Source organism: Mustela nigripes, chromosome 5 (genome assembly GCF_022355385.1).
Source record: "Mustela nigripes isolate SB6536 chromosome 5, MUSNIG.SB6536, whole genome shotgun sequence".
NCBI lineage: Eukaryota > Metazoa > Chordata > Mammalia > Carnivora > Mustelidae > Mustela > Mustela nigripes.
In genome coordinates, this window is record NC_081561.1 from 36,335,642 (window position 1) to 36,359,379 (window position 23,738).

Genomic DNA, 23,738 nt, shown 5'->3' on the forward strand with positions numbered 1-23,738 from the left:
AGAGATCTCATACTGATAGGTACTGCAAATGATGTCTAGTGGTCATGATAGCTTTTGCTCACACTGTAAAAAACACACAGGTCGTGGTGTGATATAATTTACCATAAAATGGCTAAGATGGTAAGATAACCTATACGCATTTGATCAAATCGAAGATGTCATCAATATTAAGATACATTATTAGCCCAAGTATTTTTAAGAAAAAAAAAGTGCTGCTAATTAAACTATGGCATGCCATCATTGTAAAATACATACCAATTTCATATATGATAAAGTATAAATAAGTGTGAATCAATGAAATTGTGGTAATAGCCAATTTAGAAACTCATTTCAAACAAGAATTTTTTTAAAAAAGGTTGATAAATGATAAACACTTTATAAATGTTCAGCACACCAAAAGAATCTGCATGTCTACCAAGATTGCATGGTAAGCCTGAAAAGGGACCAGTAATATAAGGCATATTAAAAGACAGCTGTAATATACATAAATTCACAATACTGTTTACCAAAATACCAAAAGTCAACCCAAATTTTTATCTATTTTAATGAAAGATTTTGTTTTGTAATTTTCCTGTCTTCTAAAGTCTTTATCAAATTTATCAAGGGTAGGCTGACCTCACAAAAAGTTTTAGGAAGTATTTTTATTCTGACTTTTTATTCTCTAGAGTAATTGGTATATGCCTGAGAGCATTTATTCTTTAAATATTTGGAATAATTAACCAGTAAATCCACATGGGTGAGGAGTTTTCCTTGTGGAGAACCTTAAAATAATTACAGAATCATTAAAAAAAAAATAGATACATGACTCTTCAAAGTGTTTTTCCTTCTTATGCCATTCTCAGCTAAGTTGTACTTTCCAAGAAATTTGTACATCTCATCTAAGTCAGGGTTAGGCAAGCTTATTTTGTAAAGAGCCAGGTAGTAAATATTTTAGGCTTTGTGGGCCAGATTGTCTCTGTTGCAATTACTCAAACTTACTACTATGGTGGGTAAAGAGCTATAGATAATATATAAGCAGATGGGCATAGACGTGCTCCAGTAAACCTTTATCCACAATGGGCCAGCTTTGGCTTGTTGGTCATAGTTTGGCTTGTTGCATAACCACTGCAAAACTTACCAGCGTACAATTGTTTGTGTATCCTACACTGATATCTCCCTTTTTTCATTTCATGACATTGGTTATAAGTATTTAGTCCACTTACTTTTGATGCAATTACTGAGATAGCTGGAATTGACCCCATCACTTGCCATTTATTTTTAATCACCATGTTTCTTCTACTTCTCCATTTTTGCCTAAGTAGATTAATTCTGTATATTTTTCTCCACTATTAGCATCTGTGTTATGTATTCTTCTATTATTGATGAGAATAAATAACAGACACCCTAAGGGTTAAAAAAATACGTACCTTGACTTATTAGAAACTTCCTTAGACATTTTTATTTCTTACAGAAGAATGCAAAAACTTTAGAACAGCTTGATTTCCTTTCCTTCCTTTCCATCTTTTATGTAGGTTTTTTAGATATTTTACTTCTATGCCTTCTATTTGAGAGCACGAGAAGGCATGAACCCATGCACCCATACACGCACACATCCGTAGTAGGGAGGGGCAAAGGGAGAGGGAGAGAGAACCTTAGGGAGTTTCCATGCCCAGTGGATCATGAGCGGAGCTGAAATCAAGAGTCAGATGCTTAACTGAGGGAACCGCCCAGGTACTCACTTCCACATGTTTCAACTACCACAAGATGTCCTGATCGGCATTAACTCTCTCCAGTGTTCATTCTTTCCTCAAATTTAGTGCTTCCAACTGGGAACATTTTCCTTCAACACGGAATGTGGGTCTACTGGTGATGAATTCTCCTTCCTGTTTTATTCCTTCTTCCCTTTCTCCCTCCCCCCCTTCCTTCCTCCTCCTTCTTGCCTTCCTTCCTTCTTGCCTGTAGGATGTTTTTGCTAAGCATAAAATTTTAGGCTGGGAGATTTCTTTGGTTTGTTTCTTGTTTGTTTGATTTTTTTTTTTCCTACAGCATTCTCCTTTCAGTGAGTCCATAGTTTTTGTTTTTTTTTTCATATTATCTGTTAAAATTTCAGCCAGTCTTATTGCTTCAGTGAACTTCATATTTCTTTCTTTCCCTCGAGATTATGTTAAGAAATGTTTTTTCTTTAGTCTTCAGTACTTTGATCCTGATATTGATAGACTTTTTTTTTCTCTTTTTACATGCTGGGATTTTTTGAAATATTTTGATTTGTAATATGATGTATTTCATCAGTTTTGGAAAACTCTCAGCCAGTACCTTGGTATTCAAGTATTGTTACTGTCATTTCCTCTCCTTCTGGGATCCAAATTACATGTAGATTAGATCTTTTCATTTGCCCCACATGGCTCTTCTGTCCTCCTCCAATTTACTTCCTTGTTTTCTCTTTGTACATAGATTTACATACTCTTCACTGACCAGCTCAAGAATTCTCTGTTCTACTGCTTCTTTTTTTTTTTTTAAGATTTTATTTATTTATTTGACAGAGAGAAATCACAAGTACACTGAGAGGCAGGCAGAGAGAGAGAGAGAAGGAAGCAGGCTCCCCACCGAGCAGAGAGCCTGATGCGGGGCTCGATCCCAGGACCCTGAGATCATGACCTGAGCCTAAGGCAGCGGCTTAACCCACTGAGCCACCCAGGCGCCCTGTTCTACTGCTTCTAATATGCTATTAAATCCACCTATTAAATTTTTGTTTTGTATCTTTTAGTTTTAGAATTGCCATTTAACTCTTAGAATGGATTCCGGGTCTCTGCAGAAGACGTCCAACATCCTATGTTTTCTGGAACATATTAATCATGGATATTTTAAAGCTTTTATATGAAAGCTCTATTGTTGGTTTTTATTCAGTTGGTCCTTTTTTATTAATTTAATTTTTAAATCATGCCTCACAAACTTTAATTAGATGCCAGACACTGGGAATGTTTGCTTTCTTATTTTCCTTCAATAAGGGTAAAATTTTCTTTTGGTTGGCAGAGAGAAGTTATCTTGTTCCTGTTCAGAGTTGGGTTTAAAGCTTTACCATTATTCACAGAGTGTAATGCATAGCCCCAGAGTTTGGCCTTTCTGGAATTTGTATAAGAAATTGAAGGTATTTTTCAAGCCCCTCTGACTGTGGAACTTGAAGGCAATCTGTGTCTCCCCAGCACTGGGCACCCACTGGAATCTTTGCTCAGCTCTTTAAGAAACCACTTTTTGGTTTCTTGGAGTCTTTCCCTGTGCATGCTCATCTCAGGAGTCAACAAATTAATTTAGGGTAATCTGTGGCAAGTTTTGGAGCCCTCCACGCACAGTTTTTCACTCCTTCCTCTGTCAGTTCCTGACCTGTGATCTGCCTCCTCAGTCCAGTAAGACTCCTGCTTTCTGATTGGACTACACCCCCATGTAACTAAATCAGAAAGTACCTTCAGAGAAAACTGGGTAAATTTGGCACTCATAACATGTTCTTCCCTTCTTTCAAAGATAGAAGCCCTTCAAATTTATTTCTGTTTTACTCCTTCCAAATACCCTCAAACATTTGCTTTTTGTATTTGTTGGTTTGGAGGTGAGAAGTTTAGTCTGATGCAAACCATATTGTCATGCCTGGAACTAGAAGGATTGCGTCATCTTGTTGCTTATTTTTGAATAATTGTAGAATTATCCAGACCAGTGATGTTTTCAAAATCTCTATAAGGTCAGTAATGAAGACTTATGCATTATAATGATGCTATAGCAGTTTATTTCTTTGTGAACTACATCAAATAGCTTTTGCTATATTTATCCCTAAGTGTCCCCCCAACAGCCTCTCTGCCATAGCCAACCTGTGAGGCTTCTCCTCTGAGTTGATGTCAACTGCTACTCTGAAGCATAAAACATTGTTTCAGTGCTTTCCAGTGTTAAAACTGTCCCAAGTTCTCACAGATTCTAGGTGAGAAATTTTTTGATTGGGCTTTCCAACACTGTGCCATTTATTTTAGAGAGCTCTACCTTCTACTCATGAGGTGAATAAGTCAGTATCTACTCTTGATGCTTCTCCTGATTTTAGACCAGATTTCATTGAATTTGAAAGTTGTTTTCTATCATTTATAATTTAAGGATGTGGGTCTTCTAGGTTCATGCTAGATGAGGTTTTTAGTATCTTACTTAGAAAACTTGGGTAGCTTTCAGCTGGCAATTAGAAATAAAAACCTCTGTTCTCTGTAATCTCCAGTGTATGATCATGGAGTTCTTTGTAGGAAGCAAAATCAGTCAGTCTTGACGACTCAATGGGAGTGATATACTTCCAAATAATAACTGGTTCTTGGTGGAGGTAAGAGGGGTAAACATTTCTCAGATAAAATGGCTTGTGCTCCTCTAAAGAGCCACAGTATATAAACAGATACAGTGTTATCAATGACATTAAAATGTCACGTGGGAAGGACAGGAAAATAACATGTAAAAGGCTCATTAGGGGGTTAGGAATGGTATAAAAACATTGAGGAACAAAGCATTAGAAGGAGGACAGGAGAGAGTTAAAATTTAGGGTGGTTTCCAGTTATTTTGATTTGGGAACTAGGTGGATTATGCAGTGGGAGGAATATAATTACTCTGTACAAATACTAAGTAAGCCGATATGTTTTTACATTTCTTTTAAGAAGTATATTAGGATCTCAATGACTACAAATAGCTAGTTAAAAATATATATCTTCATGTATTTCCAGGCTATTATAAACACAATTAAATAAATATTTGTACATACACACAGTTCAACAAAAGCTGGTGTACAATATTCAGTGAATACTAAAACATTAACAAATAATCTCATATCACACATTTCTTATCTATCAATATGACTGGATGAGAAACATCTTAAATACAATCCTAAACTAAGGTGTGCTTTTCTGGTTTCCGTACCTGGGACTCTGCCCTGGAATCCGTCTTTTGGAGGGACTGCTGAGACAGAAAACAGGACTCCCGCCTTCCTACTCAATGCCCCCAAAAGATTGGCAGCTGGGCCAAATCCCAAGAGTGGGAGAATCATCCATGTCCCATGAGGCCACTTTAATATCCCATGTCTCATGAGGCCATTTTAATACACTAAAATATAATAATAAACATGTTGCACAGTTATGGCAAAATTATGAAAGTGACAAATGAAATACGTGAAGTTTGGAGAGTACTGGTTCAGAGTAAAAGGATATTATATTCATTCCAAATAATAGGATAATTGACACAGAAATAGGAGTATTTACCCAAAGAGAGGGTATTTAATGTTGATAACCAGAGTTCATGCCTGGTGACCAATAAAACAATTAGCTGCCAGTGAATGAAGTACAGCTAGGTTTATAATCCCCACTTGGTTCTCCAATGTGCAAATATAAACATGTAAACACAGTGTGTTAAATAGAAATCGAAGAACCTGTTAGAAATTTTCCATTATATATTTTTTGGCATAAAAATATAGTAACAGGGGCATCTGGGTGGCTCAGTGGGTTAAAGCCTCTGCCTTCAGCTCAGGTCATGATCCCAGGGTCCTGGGATCGAGCCCCATACCGAGCTTTCTGCTTGACGGAGAGCCTGCTTCGCTTCCTCTCTCTCTGCCTGCCTCTCTGCATACTTGTGATTTCTATCGAATAAATTAAAAATCTTTTATAAATTTCAAAAAATAATATAGTAACAATTTGTGGTCCTCTCAAAACAGTCTTCCTGCTCTTTGGTAGCTGCTGTAGCACTGAGCATCCTTAATACAGCTGATTTGTGTGTTAACCACAGCACGTCAAAGACAAAAAGGTGACTTAACTGGCCCTTGAGGAAGTCATCCTGTGCTCTGAAAATTATATAGCATTGAAGCAAAGTTAGCCAACATCGTAGCAACTGGGGGATTTCTTATACCTAAGACTGATCTCTTATAAAAGCAAAATATTCCCATAGCTGGCATGAATCCTACTGCTGGACACTGGTCATATTCCCACATTTAATGCACGGTTCTTAACTCTTGTCAATGGCAGAGATCACAACTACAAACAGATCCTGTACAGTGAGGAGGAATTTGAATTTGGGGGATAGGTTTTTCTTTCTTTAAAAAGTATTCCCAGGGAATAAAATGGTTGCATTTGAAAGCTGTTCTAATATTGCCAATTCACCTTAAGATTAATCACTTGTTATTTTCCTTGTACTTAAAAGATGTTTAAACTTTATGCATCTTTTAATAATACGTCATACTGAAGATGTGCTGTTAGCAGCAGGTAAGTTAATTTCTTATATATTGTGGGGAAAATAGGAATCAGCAGGGAGAATGATATTCTTGTTTTATTTAACAACAGAATATTAAATTAAATGCATAACTTCTTTTAGGTTAAATTAGAAAATTACTGGAAAAGACTTACACACAATCATAGACCTGGATAAATTTTTCATACTCTCTTCCAAAGACACAATGACTTATTTTTCTAAAGAAAATTTTTTCTAATTATAATTATCTATAATCTCCACTGAACATGTTCTTTAAAGTATTTTAAATTTAAAAAGAATCTATCATTCACTTTGAACAGAAGAAATTAAACTACAGGGAAGTAGATTTCTACAAATAGCAACAGGTTACAATGTACTTTTAAAACTCCATCAACAGATGAATGGATAAAGAAGATGTGGTATATATGTAATGAAACACTAGGCAGCCATAAAAAAATAAAATCTTGCCATTTGCAATGATATGGGTGGAACTAGAGGGTATTACACTAAGCAAAATAAGTCAATCACAGAAAGACAATTATTATATGATCTCACTGATATGAGGAATTTGAGAAACAAGACAGAGGATCATAGGGGAAGGAGAGAAAAATGAAACAGGACGAAACCAGAGAAGGAAACAAACCATAAGAGACTCTTAATCTCAGGAAACAAACTGAGGGTTGCTGGGGAGGTGGGGGTGGATAGGGATAGTGTGGTTGGATTATGGGTATTGGGGAGGGCATGTCCTATGGTGAGCGCTGTGGATTGTGTAAGACTGATGAATCATAGACTGTACTCCTGAAACAAATAATACATTATACATTAATATAAAGCCCAGCAGGGACAAAAAAATAATAAATTTAAAAATTTAAAAATAAATTTAAAAAAAAATTCAAGGCCAAAAAAAAAAACCCAAAAACCCCCTCCATGAACAGTGTATATTTACTTTTCCCCCAATGAGTCCCCACTAAGATCTAATTACAATCACTTCTACAAATAACTCCATCTTTATAAGATATTCTGGGTTGCTGTTAACTTTCAAAAAGTTATTATAACTGACCATTTTCATTGTCTATTGTATACTAAACATTTATCTAATATCCTACTTCATTCCCAGAATTTAACTAAATACACCTTAGTGAATCTGTAATGATCTTGCAGAGTAGAAAGGTAAAAACAAAGCATGCTGGAGGTGTTTCATACAAGACTAGTGCTGCTTTACTTCAAACTGCAGTCTTCAATGGTTTGCAAAGAAGAAGGTCACCAGGAAAACCTACTCCCCTGTCCTAAGAGCTCTGTAGCTTTGCCATTATCAAGACATGTGTCACTTCATTCACAGGGCAAACAGAATTTTATCTATGTTATGAGAATGGCATGGCATAATAATTTAAATATATGGCACACTCGGTCATATGGTATATTAACAAGTATGGTAGTTTTACCATTCCCCTTTTTAAAGGGCACACAGAACATTCTTTCCTCTCTTTAGACCTTTAACTTGGTCACAGGAAATAAGAGTGGTGACGTGTCATCAACCTTGGACTATTAAAACTAAGATGACGCTGTGAAAGAAGCCACGAGAAGATCACTAAAATATCTTTCCTTTCTCAGATATTCAATATCCATTATCTTTCATTGTGTTCCAGTTCATTCTCTCCCCATCATCAAATTTCCATGTTACTTTCCCCTCTTTCTTTTCAGTACTTTTGTAGATCTCAACAGACTGCTATTCCATAGTACAATGGGAAAACATGCAAAATTAAGGGTGGATAGCTCCAAGAAAAAAAATTCCCTCTAGATCACTCAATATATTCATTGTCAGTAGACTTAGTAATCCGTTAAGTATAAGGGGTGCCTGGGTGGTGCAGTTGGTTAAGCATCTGACTCTTGGTTTTGGCTCAGCTCATAATCTCAGGGTCCTGGGATCAAGCCCTACGTCAGACCAGGTGCTCAGACCTGAGTCGGCTTGGGATGCTCTCTGCCTCTCTGTTCCTCTCGTTCATCCCACTCACGCTCCCTTCCCTGCTCCTAAAATAAATAAATAAATCATTAAAAAAATAGCTAGTATATAAAAAGAAAGTTTAATTTGTTGTTCTAAACTATAAATGTAGCAAGTGATTTTGCAGTTAAGTATTTTTCAAATGCCGTCACAAAAAAATCCAAAGATTATTTTTAAAAGCTTTCCTGTATTCCCTTGCTGAATTGAAGAATTGTGAAATAAGATACATCTGAAATTTTCTGCAACATTTTCCAAACATAACTGCAGTGTCAAATTGATTTTCTGGACAATAATAACCTATGCATTTATTTTCTAACACAGTTTAAAATATCAAATAATATAATCTATAATGTTTTAAAACCCCATATAAACATAAATTTATAAATAAATATAAATACATAAAAATAAACATATTTCTGTCAGTACAAGCTTAGTAATTATTATGCCTACTGACTCCAAATGCCAAATTTCAGTAAAATTACAATTGTAAGATTATTATTTGTATATAGTAGATAATGTTTCTTAAAAAAAAAACCTTATGTCATAATGAGTACTTATATAAGTAGGTTTAAAAAATGAATGAATGTATGAATAAAGTCTCTTACCACCTTTCAAACTATGACCGTAGAAAACAAAGATAATTTTGCTTTTGAAAATATTCTTTAAAAAGGAGATGATAAAAAGGCCCACAATTATTTGCATCAAATTGCTTTTCAAGTTTGTTTATTAAAATCCATCTAGCTCTAGAAAGCCAACCTTGTAGATCCAGGAGAACATATGTTACACATGTGAATGCTGCTGGAAAACAGTTGGTTTTGGCAAAGCTTCTAAAATTGTATAACATCTGAGAACATCTATAAGATTATGCTTGCATTTGCTTTTAAAGCTTTGTTTTGTATAAAACATCTGAAATTTGTCTACCTGGGAAAAAAAAAAAACCTGATATATGATAAAGATGGGAAAAAAAAAATTCAGAGCTAGATCGAGAAAATTCATCTCCTTTCTGGGATGAACATCTTCTTCGGATGTAAATGTAAACACAGAGAACTAAGAAACTCAGCATATTCTTTCTGACTTCTAGTCTACACATTTTTATTGTCAATTGTGCCATCTCTACTAATACACTAATAATACTAATACATCCACTGTAGTTGGATGACAAAACATTCTTTGAGGAACATTTAAGCAAATACTAAATTAGAATTGCAAGGCACATGCAGAAAAATCTAAAAAACTAAGAACCTCAATCTTTACTGATGCTTATTATTTTGAAGTAATAAGTTATTTTATACTGTAAGAATCAACCTGACAATTATTTAAGTTTTAAATTGTTATAATTCATGACAATTAAAAAATAACTTTTAATTCATTATATCTACACAAGGTTATTTATACTAAATACAAACCTCATAGTCTATGTTTTTCCTACTATAGTCCCCCTGCATATGTAAACTCTGAAAACATGAGACATGTTTTGGACTATTTTGAATGAACTATTCAGAATGCTGGAGGAAGGGATACCCTTTCTCAATTCACGCAGAACCATGAAGTTTAGCTAGTGGCATACTTGAGTGGATATTTGGTGCATAATCATCTCAAACATGAAGGATTCAAGTGATGGCCCATGAATCCCTAATACTCTCTGAAAATGATATTTTAGAAATTGTTCATCAAAACGTATTTATACTTCTTAACCTGTAAACATCCTATAAGTGTGCAACTCTATCTGTCCTCAAACAGGCTTTGAAGCAACTATATAAAGCATTTTATCTTTAAGGTGGATAGATGTTAATTACCTAAAAAAGATTTTCCCAAATTGCTTGCAAGACCTATACAGTATATTAATAGATGTCATTACCAAAACAAAACAAAACAGCATTGTGCAATGGAGTAAGTTTGGTACATATTGGAATAAGCAAAGACAGACAGGTTGTTTTAAGAGAGAACTTCTCAAGGTCTTAAAAACAATAGCATGTATTGCAAATCATTAATAGGAAAATGTAGTAAGCAGTGTTTGGAAAACTAGAAATTATACAGAAGGCTTTGTAGCCCACTGCTCATTTCAGATGTGTCTATCTCAACATTTTCTTGGTTCATAATATACTTGTATAGAAGAAATCAAAATTTTACTGTACATGGTATTCTGTGTCTATATACTATTATTTTACATAATGTGGGTAAGATTATGTCATATAATTTCTTCCTACAGTCTTTTGTGGGAATACTAGGTACTTGGTTGACTTTTAGGATACTGAACACTGTCTTTGGAAATGCTATAATGTCTTCTAAATCCTTTTGTTGACTTCCAGAATAAAAGTCATCCAAAGCAACGTAAAACATTTCTTGTGTCATAGGAAAATTTGACACAAATATATAGAGAGTGAGAGCAAATATATATATAATGAGAATATAAAAACAAAAATAAATTTAAACTCTTAAATAGTTTATAATTTCCTTGAGTGTGTAACATAAGTATTATACTTTAAGGTGGTGTAGGAAAATAATGATGTCCTTACACATGATAGGAATTCAAAAGTTTGCTGATTCTTATTGATTCTTATTATGACATATAAGTACTTTCTATCATCATAATTGATTAGACTTGTTCATCTTTTATTCATGAACTTGAATAAATAGAATTTTTAAACCTACACATATGTTAGTTAAAAAAAAAAGAAACAAGAAGCAGCATTATGTGGAGAATAATCATTCTTCATAGTGTTACAAGAACAGGGACTATTTAAAGGCTGAAGAGCCTGAACCATTGTTCCAATTAGTGAGATACAGCATTTTTATATTGGTGTCATTTTATTCTTCTTCTTCTTCTTTTTTTTTTTTTTTTTCATTCCACAACCTACTCTCAGGTTTTCACCCCGTGGTTGATGACGGAAGCAGGATAACTCTGTGTGCGTGTATGAGTGTGCACAGGTGTGCTTGTGTGCCTATGAGGATATTCAGGAGGAAGAATGGATATGAAAAGATAACGAGACTGAATGTCAGAAGAAAGAGCTACGCTTATCCCATATCTCTTTCTTCCTCTCTATTTCCTGCTAGGTATTCTAAGAAATCACATGTGTACCACATACAGAGACTCAATCACTGGTCGAAAGTATGGAACTGCAAGAAAAGTAGTTCTTCACGTTAGCTTAAGGGAAAACTTGTTTAGCCATTATCTTTAGTACCTACATTTACCTAATCTACTTGCATATATATTAAAAAAAACTTCTGGGATCCTATGTGTTCTAAATTTCAGAGGACTGAAAGGGAAGGTGAAAACAGAAATACCTCTTAAGAACGGAGTTGTCACCAGGAAATTTATTTGTACCCTTTTTAAATCCACCCCTATCCCCACCACCTTCAGTAAGTAAGAAAAGTCATATGAATCAAGGAGCAAAGAATCCTCCAACTTTTGCTGCTTGTCATGATATGGTTATAATTAGTGTTGATTTGTTAAACTGGCATTTTCCCACAAAGTAACACTGGCTCTAATAAACTACCATGTAGTTTCTTCTGAACCCCTTTGTATGAAATCATAGTCTCTTGTCCCACTGCCTAAACGTTTCTGTTCTTTACTTTCTTCCTCAAAAATCACATAGCCAATTTTTTCCAAAAGATCCAAATTCTGAAGAATACTATTCCTAAAATTTCAGGAGAATGAAAATGGACGCACAGATTATTACTGCAATTGGCTAGTAACATAAATTCTATTTACCAGTAATATTTTTTAGCCAGGGACTCAGAGTGCTTGGCTCTATTGTGAATATAAATAAAAATTACCTCAAGATTTATGGTTTTATAATTGTCTAGTAAGTTGTTTTTACTGATTAAAAGTGAAAAAGTCCTTGTTTAAGTCTTACTAATCAATAATCTTGCTCAGTTGATTAGGTATTGAAACATATTATCTTGTTAATATTTCAAAAAAATAATTAGAATGATTTTTACCCCTTGATATTAGGCAGCTCAAAGTGATTAGCTCTTCTTCTATCTTAAATTTTAGCGAACTTTATATTCCATTAGGACCACATGTTAAGAACATCAGAAATAGAGATAAGCATGTTCTATGAAACATCATTATCAGTTGAAATTGCTCATGTAGATTATCTGAATATGACACTGTTAATTAACAGTAAGATAATTACTCTCAATCAGGGAAATCTAGGAAGAAGGAATGCTCAAAGATATTTTATTGTACATCATCACAATGCATGACAAAAGCCTTTTCAGAGTATTAGAAAGGTAATTGCTCCTATTCTGAACATTTATATTTCTTGGGCCTCTCCTCAAGCCCCAAATTCCTTCAATGAGACTTCTATTTCTGGTATTTCTGAAAACTAGTTAAGAACAAACATAAAATACGCCTTGTCCGCTTTAGGCAAGATGGCAGTTGGATTCCTGTGATCTTTTCCCTTTCAGCGGGGCAATTGCCTTGTAAAAAGACAAGAGCACAATGGGTGATTTAAACAAACTTCACACAGATTTCTCACAACTCATGGAATGTAAGCTAGGGATGTGTATTTTGTATTACGACTGCCCAATCCTACTCTGCAAGCAGGCCAACTGCTATGGGACTAAAGAAGAGCTCAGCAAATTACAGCCCATGAGCAAATGGTGCCCACTTCCTGTTTTTACAAATACAATTGTATTGGAATACAGCCATGCTCACTTGTTTGCAAAGCTTTCACACTACAAGGACATCCCCAAGTAAATGTAACAGAGGCTGTCCAGTACAGCCCGAGATATTTACTATCTGGCCCTGCACAGGAAAGAATTTTTAACACTGGACTAAAGGATGCTCTGTGGATTTAAACATATTAGAAGAAACTCCCACAGATGTGACTCTGATCAATCTCTAAAATTATGACCACAGTTATAAACTAGATAATACCGAATAGTGTATAGGCGATATTACATAACAGCAAATAAACACTCAGCCCACTCCCACCCTGGGTTATGTTAGGGAAATGTTTCTGCTGCTTCACCTAAAGTGTGTTTTAGCAAGAACATCAAGAAAGCTAGTTGCATTTGTCTACCATGGATACAGACCCAGTTGATATAAACAGTATTGCCGACTCACCTGATTCTACCCCTGGGATGCTCAGACTGCTCTGACATAAAGCTTGTGCTGCTGAGGCGTGAGGCACTGCTGGTTCGGGAAATGGCGGACACATCACTGACATCACTATCTGATGATTTGGCAGAGACGTTATCACAGCTTCTGTACTGATCTTTATGTATGTTATACTAAAGATTAAAAACAAGAAAGTGTGAGCTCCAACATCAGGTTGTGGGAAAAGAGACATACACGGTGAGGTTAATGACTACTTAGCCCACGCCAAGTAAATGTGCACCTTCATAAAAGCAGGTGTGGAATCTAAAACAGTACAAACACTTAGGTAGTATATGATTTCCAATACAAAAATCCTACTTCCTTTGACTGGTAAAAAATGGTTTATGAAACTTTAAATGCTTGGGTGGAAAATTTGTTCAATAAATTACTGGCATAGACTTGAAACTTCAAAATGTCCTTTTTTTCCCCAGTGTATGGGTTTCTCTATTCTTGCTTTAGCTTTCATTATTGCCCATTGTGTTCACCTCTGCTCTATGCATTGGACAGACTGCTTCTGTCTGTGCTTTTGATTCTTTCCACAACTGTTCAATTTACCGACACATTTTCCCTGTTTTAAAAGACACCACAGTGTCTCAAATTTCTCCCCAAAAATGGATCTCTTCACAAAGAAGGGCTGATATTAGAGTTGAGGGCCTGTGCCAAAGAGGAGTAAAGCGATGGAAGCAAAGACTGGACGCCAGCTCTCTACTGTACTTTAATTAGACATTTTCAGATTTACACTATCAGAGTCAAAAGTAACAAAAATGGGATTCTTATTAACATTTGAGTATGTACTATATATTTTCCTTTTAAATTTGTCTTTGGTATTCATTACCTAAGATTTTAGAAACTGTTAGGTAGAAGATTAAAACATGCAAAGTTGTCAGAGCAGTTAATAAACTCTTATTTCTACTTGACTCTTACTACAGTGGATGACACAGCAAGTAGCTTTACATATTATTATTTTATATATGTGTTTTCATTATAATAAATGGTTTGGTTATAAAATAATTACTTAAACTTAATTATATATAGCTTTAAAATACTAATACACCAAGTGATTTCTCTTATTTTTGGTACTGGAAGTTAATATAACTTATTAATATAAGAACGTATGACTAAACATTGGGTATTGAAGTTTCTTAGCAAGTAATTTAATTTTACATTTATGCATTAAGATGTAAAAATATCAAATGTTTATTAAACTTGTAGGAAAACTTATCTACCCTCTGATGCTCCATATCAGATGAGTTTTAATGAATGTAAAATAATCCAAACACTATTTATAAAAATTTTTATAATAATTGTCATTCTAAAGTATACTAAGTAAAATGATGCTAAAACCCTGTATCTGTATATACAAAAAGAAGTATAAGACATTATTTTTTTTTAATCCTAGAAAATAGAATCATGTTTACTTAATAATTCCTCAGATAAGAGTAGTTCAGGCCTGAGATATTTATGTGAGTTTTAATTCTTCACCTCTCATGTGTATGTACTGGGCAAAGAATTTCACATCAAGTATGGAAACAGCTCCAAATTCTAGAGTATCAATGAAATTATCTTTACAAAGAATTTTTTCATAATTGCATAAATTGTTTATGAAAGCCATGTGTTAAATTATAATCCAAAAATAGTCAGATATGTGCAGAATTGAGCTACTTACACAAATCATGCATGATCTGATATTAATATGATCTAACAGAACATGTCTTTTAAAGTAAAGTGATAATGTTTTACCATCAAGTTCTGTTATATCTTATAGCATGATCCTGGTAGAAGGTCAGTCCTGGCATTCAGTCCTGGCATGATTTCAATCAGAGATGTTTTTATTTACAGAGTAGATGTGGTACAATAGCTTTACACAGCTTTACACAGCTATCCTCACATAGCAGGGTCTGAATTTAATACTGTTAGTGGGGTCCAAATATAACTCCTATATTACTTGCCTTGGAAACTATTTTGCTAAGTACATATATCGTGTAATTATTATGATGTTTCCAAACATACTGAAATGATAGCTTGTTCATGAGAGGATATGAAAGAATTGGGCTCTAATACAGTAAAAATGTATCCAGCTGTAGGAGATTTTCTGCCACTGTGTTGACAGCCAGAACAAATGTTCCCCTTATTGGCAAATGCCCGTAATAAGCAGTGCAGACTATAGCATAAGGATATGTGAGTATACACAATACTACTTCTCCAACTAAAGAAATCTACCTTCTCTATAAGCCATCTCTTCCTCGACATTTTTGTATACAGACTTTTGCTATTTCAGCGAAGAGATTAAACAAGGGATTTTAAAAGACTGTGTATCATATTAAATTTTTCTACGCTGGGCTAAAGAACAATGCATCACCGTTTTCTTTGCATTTGGTTATATGAAGGAAATTAATGACTTTTATATTCACTTTTTACTACTATATTTACTTATTTCCAAACTCTGTTAGGAGTTTAAATAATTACTTTGAAATTTCATCAAGCATAATTTGCTAAATTTCCTATTTAACACTTAAACATTTTAATGGAAATGAATTAACTGTATTTTGAGAAATAGAATATCAGTAGGAGGAATTTATACTAACCATACAGGGAAAATAAGTCATTCATGTGAGGGGAGACTCTAATTATAGGGCAGCTATTTTTAAAAATAATAATAAACATTTAGCAGCTACCTACAAAACCCATCACATCAATCTCTGTTGCTGTTCCTGGGTTACAGAAACATAAACACTTAAATTTTGAGTGCCTAAATGCATACTCACCCTCCAGTTATGAATTTCACCCCATCATTAAGGAATGCAACACTGCATAACATCATTGAAAAAAGTAGCCTGGCATCACATTTCAGGGATCCTGAAGCAATCTTGTGTGTTTTCAAAAGCAAAGTTAGTACCAATTCCCTACTCAAGATGGAGTTAGGGAGGTTCCATATTTTAAAGGAGATGCCAGGTTTGCAACATCTTAGGAATTACAGTACATTTGCCTGATAATTTTTTGCCCTGAAGAAAATCTAGTTCTATTAGTATTTGGTTCTAAATATTTTGAGAATGGTTAACTATTTACTAATTTGGCAGAATTTCAACAAAGGTGTTCAACCAAAATTTCAAATGGATTAAAACACTAAAAAAGAATCAAGAAAGGAATAAAGTCCAAAAGTTAATGAATATTAAATTTATGACAATATTAGTTCTTAATCATGTGATTTTATAAGGTAAATTATAAAATGGTTAGGGGAAAGTACAAAAAATGAGAAAAACTTTTCTCAAGTATATAAGAGATGTTTAACTGAAATGCCTTCTCTTGGAAATGAAACTACTTAAAATGGAAAACTACTTAAATGATTTCCTAATGAAATGGGAACTTTTACTATAAGCATTAGGCCACAATATGGATATTAGAACTGTGGAGGATTTATCTTTAACTTGACATATAAAATAAAAAATAGGCTAACTCTGGGGATAAAAATATATGTTTATAAAAAATAAAAAATTTTAAAAAAAGAAAAAGAAGAAGAAAAAGAAAAAGACAAAGAAAAAAATAGGCTAACTATTTGTTATTTTATCTTATATATTTTTGCTATCTTATTATAAGTTCTTAAAGATATCATACCCTTGGTCTCACATTTATTGATACTATATCAAAATTTTATTTAGGTAACATGGTACTATCAATTTATATAATAAGAACAACAGTAATATGTTTGAAAGTAATGAGTTTTTTAATAGCCAAGTGTGATGAGATAGAAAAAGAAAAAGGTGAAAAGGAGGGAGCAACACAGAATATGGTAATTTAACTGCTTACAAATTAAGTTATAGAACTTCTGAATCAAACTGGAATGATGTATACATTTCAATGATGTAACAAGCAGAACAGAGCAATTACCCAAGTTTTAGATAAGGAGATCTAGGGCTCATCACACCATAGAAAGGCTTTACTAATGCTGGGTAAGCCTCAGTTTTCACAAATTTTGTAAATAAGAGAGCTGGAATAGAAGATTAATTTCAGGTATTTTCAGTTCTAAATTTCTATGAGTCAGAGAATATGGACTCTCCCAACTGAGATAAACCTACTTTTGATTTATTATGAATATTAAGTATTGGTGGTTGTTTAGCCTTCTTTTTTTAAAGATTTATTTATTTATCTGAGAGAGAGAGCATGAGCAGGAGGGACAGAGGGCGAGAGAGAATCTCAAGTAGGCTTTGTGCCTGGCCGGATGTGGGGCTCGATTTCATGACCCTGAGATCATGACCTGAGTGGAAACCAAGAGTCTGAAGCTTAAGTGATGCACCACTCAGGTGCCCCTAGTGGATGTTTAGACTTCTAAGGCACTTCATTTTGTAAATTGTTTTGATCAACTGATTGATGATTAGAATCCTACTTCAGAATGATCCAGAATGGCTTTCAATGGAACCCTGATTGCTTACCACTTGTTTCCTATACTGGTCCTAACTTTGACTTGCTGTTCTATTTGACCTTATCCTTTCACATAATGCTAAGAAATTAACAAGGCATTTCCAGCTTTAATGAAGCAGTCCCAATTTGAAGAGCCTTTCTAAATAACTACATTCAACGGTGGAGGAAGAAAACTTAAATTATCCTGCCTTCTAGTTGCTACTGCATTTATTGTAAAAGAAACAAAAATGATGATGATATTCATAAAGAAGACAGACAAATAAGCTGACTCAGTGATAATTATGAGCCACAGAGAAGACTTGTGGAGCTGGAATCAGCAATTCTATGGCACATCAGGGTATTCTGCTCACTGTTTTGTTTTTTGTTTTAAATAACTTTACCGTTTAAAGTGTTGTTTCAGAGTCCCAGGGTACTGAGCCTCACTGAATCCATGACCTTAGGCATTGTCTTAGTTGGAAATCCTCCTGCAGCTGACTAAGAGTAAAGTGGTAAAATGCATCCAATACATAGGACTCTTTTCGAGTCTGGTGACAAGTCGTATGTTGTGACCACCTCTATTTTTTGTATTAGTCTCTGGATATCTAGCTATTAAAGATCAACCTCTAATATTTACTAATAAGTAGGATTTTCTACATTTATATTTCAAGGTCACAATATTGAATTAGTATAGTTTTTATTTAATTTTGGATTTCTAAAACATCATTACTTCCAAAAGGGCTTCCTGACATCCAATTATAACACGGGTTATTCTATAACGGCTGCTGCCACTTTTATAATATTAATACATATTACATATAAATAATATAATTGTTTAATATAATTTGTATCTTTATATTAATATAAAGATAAAAATTAAAATATAATATATAAATAAAATATATATTTAAAACAAACCATCTATTAAAAATTGCTTCACAAGGTAAAAACATTCTACACATATTTTAATTAAAATTATTAGATGCTAATTAGCAGTTTATAAACTCCTAGTGCATCCTTACAAAATAATACTGAAATATAAATTAAATGTTTTTTTTTTTAAGATTTTATTTATTTATCAGAGAGGGGGGGGTAGAGAGAGAGCACAGGCAGACAGAATAGCAGGCAGAGGCAGAGGGAGAAGCAGGCTCCCTGCCAAGCAAGGAGCCCGACGTGGGACTCGATCCCAGGACGCTGGGATCATGACCTGAACCTAAGGCAGCTGCTTAACCAACTGAGCCACCCAGGCGTCCCAAATTAAATGTTTTATTGCCACTTGAAACTGGATTTCAGTTTCTAAGATTTTGAAATCATTTACTTTTCTTACTAAAGACAGATCAAGAAGAAATTTCACATTGCATAACTTATGTCATTCACTAATAAATCTCAATAGTCAATATGAACCTAAAATAGTATTTAGACTATACATCTATGTATATCTTAGTATTTTAAATGCAATATTAAATGAAATTCAAGCCATAAAACAGCTTCATGTATCTTGCTTATTTATGTGAATTTGACTACTGACCAAAAATCATTAAGTGACCTTAAAATGAAGTATTTACATTTTCTTTTTAGAAAAAACATTAAATCCCAGTTAACTGATATTTTAACAAAGCTATGATCTTGTGAAGATATCAAGAGGACAGAGGTTATGAGGCAACAACGTGAGGTGAATGATAACTTCTCTACCATAACTGACGCTTGCTAGTCCTACGTGCTAGACACACTGTACATTTTCAAAAGGGAAACTATTGGTTGGATACTACTAGTTTTACCTTGGAATATTGCTCGCGATCAAGTTCTTGACTAGAACCAGACCCTGTTGTCTGCTTAAATCGATGCACTTTCATTTTCATCTGTCTTGTTCGCTCCTCCACTACTAAGCTTGCTGCAAAAACACACAATGGAAGCCTATTAACACAGGCGAAGCGGCTTTTGGAACTGAATGGTTTTAAGATTTCAATTCTTTTGATATGATTTCAATTAAGTGAAATCTAAAAATAACACATGACTATTATAAACAAAATGCAGAATATACAACGCTAGCACCTGTTACTCTAAAGATGAACATGACTCAAATCACACAAAATGGGGAACACAGATGTTAGTAACAAAATATAAGTACTCTATTTCTTCATCTGATAGGAAATATTTTCAATTCCACTCTTAAATGACCATGTGAAATCAGATTTAATCGTGAAAATATGCCTTCCATTTAATCAATTGGTTGTTGCATGTACATATATAGAGAAAACAAATAGGCATACTGAACACATCGCACATATATGCACATGCTTAACACGCATGCACACACCCACTTAACAACCTCAGCGAACAGCAGTCACCGAAAAACGGCTTTAATTGATAAGCACCTACTTTTCTGAGGCATTCTTATGAAATCATTAATTTCTACCAGAGTGTTTCATGAATATTTGCCAGTCTTAAAATGGCCTAAGATCAAAAATTAGTTGTCTATATTTGGTGGCCATATCTGATCACATATATGAAATTCTTATGTTTTGAAAATATAATATAAAATTTTTAGCTCTTTAATTTATCATAGGAAAAGAAATGCATTACATTTAAATCTTTCTTAATCTCCTAAGTAGCAAGTGTGACTGTTCAGATGGGAAAATTACAGACTTCGATAAAATAAAGTTATTTTAAGTCAGAATCCATCACAAGCAGCTTAGCTTCAAGACCATGCCATTAATTGATACATTTTTACAAATGAAGGGGAAAAGAGAGCTAAGGGCACAGTTGTGTGCAGCATAAACTCTTCAAGACATACACCTGTGTTATGTGAGACCTATGTTTATTTTTTACAATCTTTTGATGACTTCCCACACTATTCAAGCTCTGCGACCAGTGCTAAGATACATTTTTAAGTTGTGTATATACACATATTTATGAGAAAAAAAACACTTCCTTGTGTGATTAAAGCATTATGGCTTCTGCCAAGAGGGACTAGTGACTTATAAGGATAATATAAATGTCGATATATGTGACTGACTTGGCTACTGATTTCACCTCTTACGAGTTTATAAGACATTTGCTGGCAAATTTTTCCATTGCAATGATTAAAAAGACCTATCAGCCTCAGTAAAAGACACTGACACCAATTATAAAAAGCAAGTGAGTATGTAGCTTTTATTGTGTGTTCAAGTACAGACTAATAGCAGGAGAGATAAATACCTAGTTTGAAATGTGTGTGTAAATGTTTTAATTACCCTTTTGGCATAAAATTATTAGGTGTCAGGCTTTGCTTAAATTTATTAAATTAGGTAGATGACATCCATCCCTGATATCATAGTTCAGTGAATTAAGCAATGATGCACACCTGGTTTGAAAATGTTGACTTCAGAAACAGTTAATGATGACTATTATGATTAAAAGATGATACAATGGGGATCCTGCGAGAAGTAATAGAAATTTATAAAATACTTGACAATATAGGGGTCGTAATGAGTATTTGAAGTAAAAGGCTACTTGAGATTAATTAGAAATTGAGACAAAATTATTAAGATGACTTGTATTTAAAAAAGCTATGTGGCATACATGAAAATGTACAAATACCTGTTCTTTGCCTTCTGCTTGTGTGTGGGTAACCCTGGATACTTGCTCACTCATCTGCTTTGAGCTTTGAGGAAATCAAATGACCTGTATGTAATCAGTTGTACTCAACCCTTAAAGCTTAAAGCCATCTCTACCTGTTATAAAAGCAAACTTAAGTGGCATTAGCTTAACTTTCTCACAAAATGATAGTAATTTTAAGAAATGTTCCACATTGATTGGCCCATAGCTTTGTAACCTTCACTTTTAGTACAATGAAATTCTTAGGGAAGACAGTTACTTGGCACTGAAAAGAATTTCCTAAGAGCTATTGGTCTGAAGCAATCTGAAATAGTTCTGATGATTTTACCTCCAACAGGACACCTCATTTCTCTAAATACAGAATTATTCAATTTATGACATGGCTGTATTTAAATCATTATTTGGAAAACTCAAAACTAAATCACAAGGAGACAGTGGTAGTCTAACTAAAATGAATCCTAGGATGGTTTTAAATGACCTTATTTTGACCTTCCCAAAATGATTAATACACTATCTTTATTCTTAAAGGGATGAAAGTTGACATCTTTTAATCCATCAAAGAAAGAAAACCCCTAGATTTTGTCTCAAAATTTTGAGTAGACTCCCTTGACTAGACAGCAAAAATCTAGTTGCCATCCTATCCTCATGGCTTGCTCTCAGATTCTAAGAACAGAAGCAAAATGCCGATAGCTTATGATTGACATACTCATATCACAAGACCAGATAATTACATAAAATTCACAATTTTTAGTAGTTCTCATTATTTCCTTATGGTATGTACATCAGTGTGTATTCTAAAACAATTATTCATACAAGTGACTGTGTTTTGGTAAAAGTTTTTTTCTCAAACATCTTTGAAGAAGCTTCAGTGTGAATTTGGAGAATTCTTTAACTTTTTTCATAGAGTCTGATTACTAGCATTTTATTTTTAAGCCTACTATTGTCAGATGAAATGACATTACTTCTGAATTACTGGTGTGTCTATCTAAATAAAGAAACAAATATATGAATTAAAATATCACAAATTTGAACCAGAGAACATGATTATTAAGGTACATGATTTATATAGAATAAAAGATATTCAGTAGTGATTAAAAGTAAATTGAATCCTTGGAATACAGTTATCTATTAAGTATCTCAATATAAGTAAAATTAACACCAGCCAGAGTTCAAGTATCTTACTTTGAAAAAAACAATCATTTAAAATTTTTGCATTGACACTTTTAATGCCAACAGCAAAACCAAAATATGAAATACCTTCCAATTCTCCCACAAATCCTAGCACTAAATTCACATTTTAGGAGCATCCTGAATGTTGGTAGCATTGTAAACTAGCAAAATCATTAATATGCCAATTGCTATTCTGCTATAAAAAGAATTTTAAAATTGGGGGACTTCTGGGTCTCAATTTTTTTTTTAATTTCAAAACTGCCACATACTAGAGAGTTTTAAAAAAAACACCTTATTTTCTACAACAAATTTAATTATCATGTAATTGCATTTAGTCTTTTAATGGACATATAGCTTAGATACAACATAGTCAAAAGAGAAGGATGTTTGCTAAGACTGAGCTTTAGCAATAATTGCAGATAGTGATACAAGTAGACAATTCTCTCCCTCTAAGGTGCAACTAACCCTGTAATTTTATACAAAAATTCTTTACATTGGAATTTTTCACTGTCTTTCTACAAGCTGAATGCTGTGTCTGACACTGAATAAAACTTTTCTAAAAAGCAGGTAGTAACTTAGCTAAAAAACTTGTATTGAATTTTACCTATTTTCTTTAGATTCATTTACACTATTATTTTTAAACTCTGACATTTTTGTACATATGTGAAATTTCAACTTAATATTGTAATTAAGAAAGAATAAAACTAGAATTTTATGGGTTAATTTAAAACCATAGTTAGGAAAACTTTTCTTCGAAATTCAACAAGGATTCTGGAGCATGAAAAGGTGAGAAAAGTAAATACAATTTTAGAAGTCTGTATTATAATTTTCTAATGGGAAGTATTAGATATTATTAAAAAGACTAAAATAATTGCTTCTCTTCTCATGCCCCATATTTGCTCTGAATTCTTACTCTAACAGTATGGATGATCTTCGATGAAACTACAAAGAAGCTGAAATCATTTGCAAATATTGTGTTTGTGCCTACATGCATTTCTTTTAGCTCTATCCCTTTCATAAGATTATTAAAGAAGCTTTGACTTAAAAAATTAAAAAAAAAAAAACCTTAAGAATCTTTAACAAATCTTCTTCCTTAACCCTCACTGAAAAATTTCTATAGTATCACCTTCTGCAAAGAGAATGTAATTTTTTCTGGGAAATTACTTTGACTTACAGTTATTTGTGATTTGCTTAAAAATATTTTAGATATTATAGTTACATATAGTTAAAGATAATTATAATTTAAGCATT

The 23,738-nt window shown here is 33.6% G+C and overlaps 1 protein-coding gene across 1 annotated transcript in view; it reads right to left on the bottom strand.

Annotated features, from left to right (window-relative positions):
- The window catches only part of RIMS1 (regulating synaptic membrane exocytosis 1), a 492,355-nt gene that overhangs the window by 80,582 nt on the left and 388,035 nt on the right, over positions 1-23,738 (bottom strand). The window contains exons 23-24 of the mRNA XM_059401539.1: positions 19,499-19,634; positions 13,296-13,462 (exon numbers count right to left, since the gene is read on the bottom strand). Of these exons, the coding sequence (XP_059257522.1) occupies positions 13,296-13,462; positions 19,499-19,634 (303 nt within the window). The remainder of the gene's footprint in view (positions 1-13,295; positions 13,463-19,498; positions 19,635-23,738) is intronic.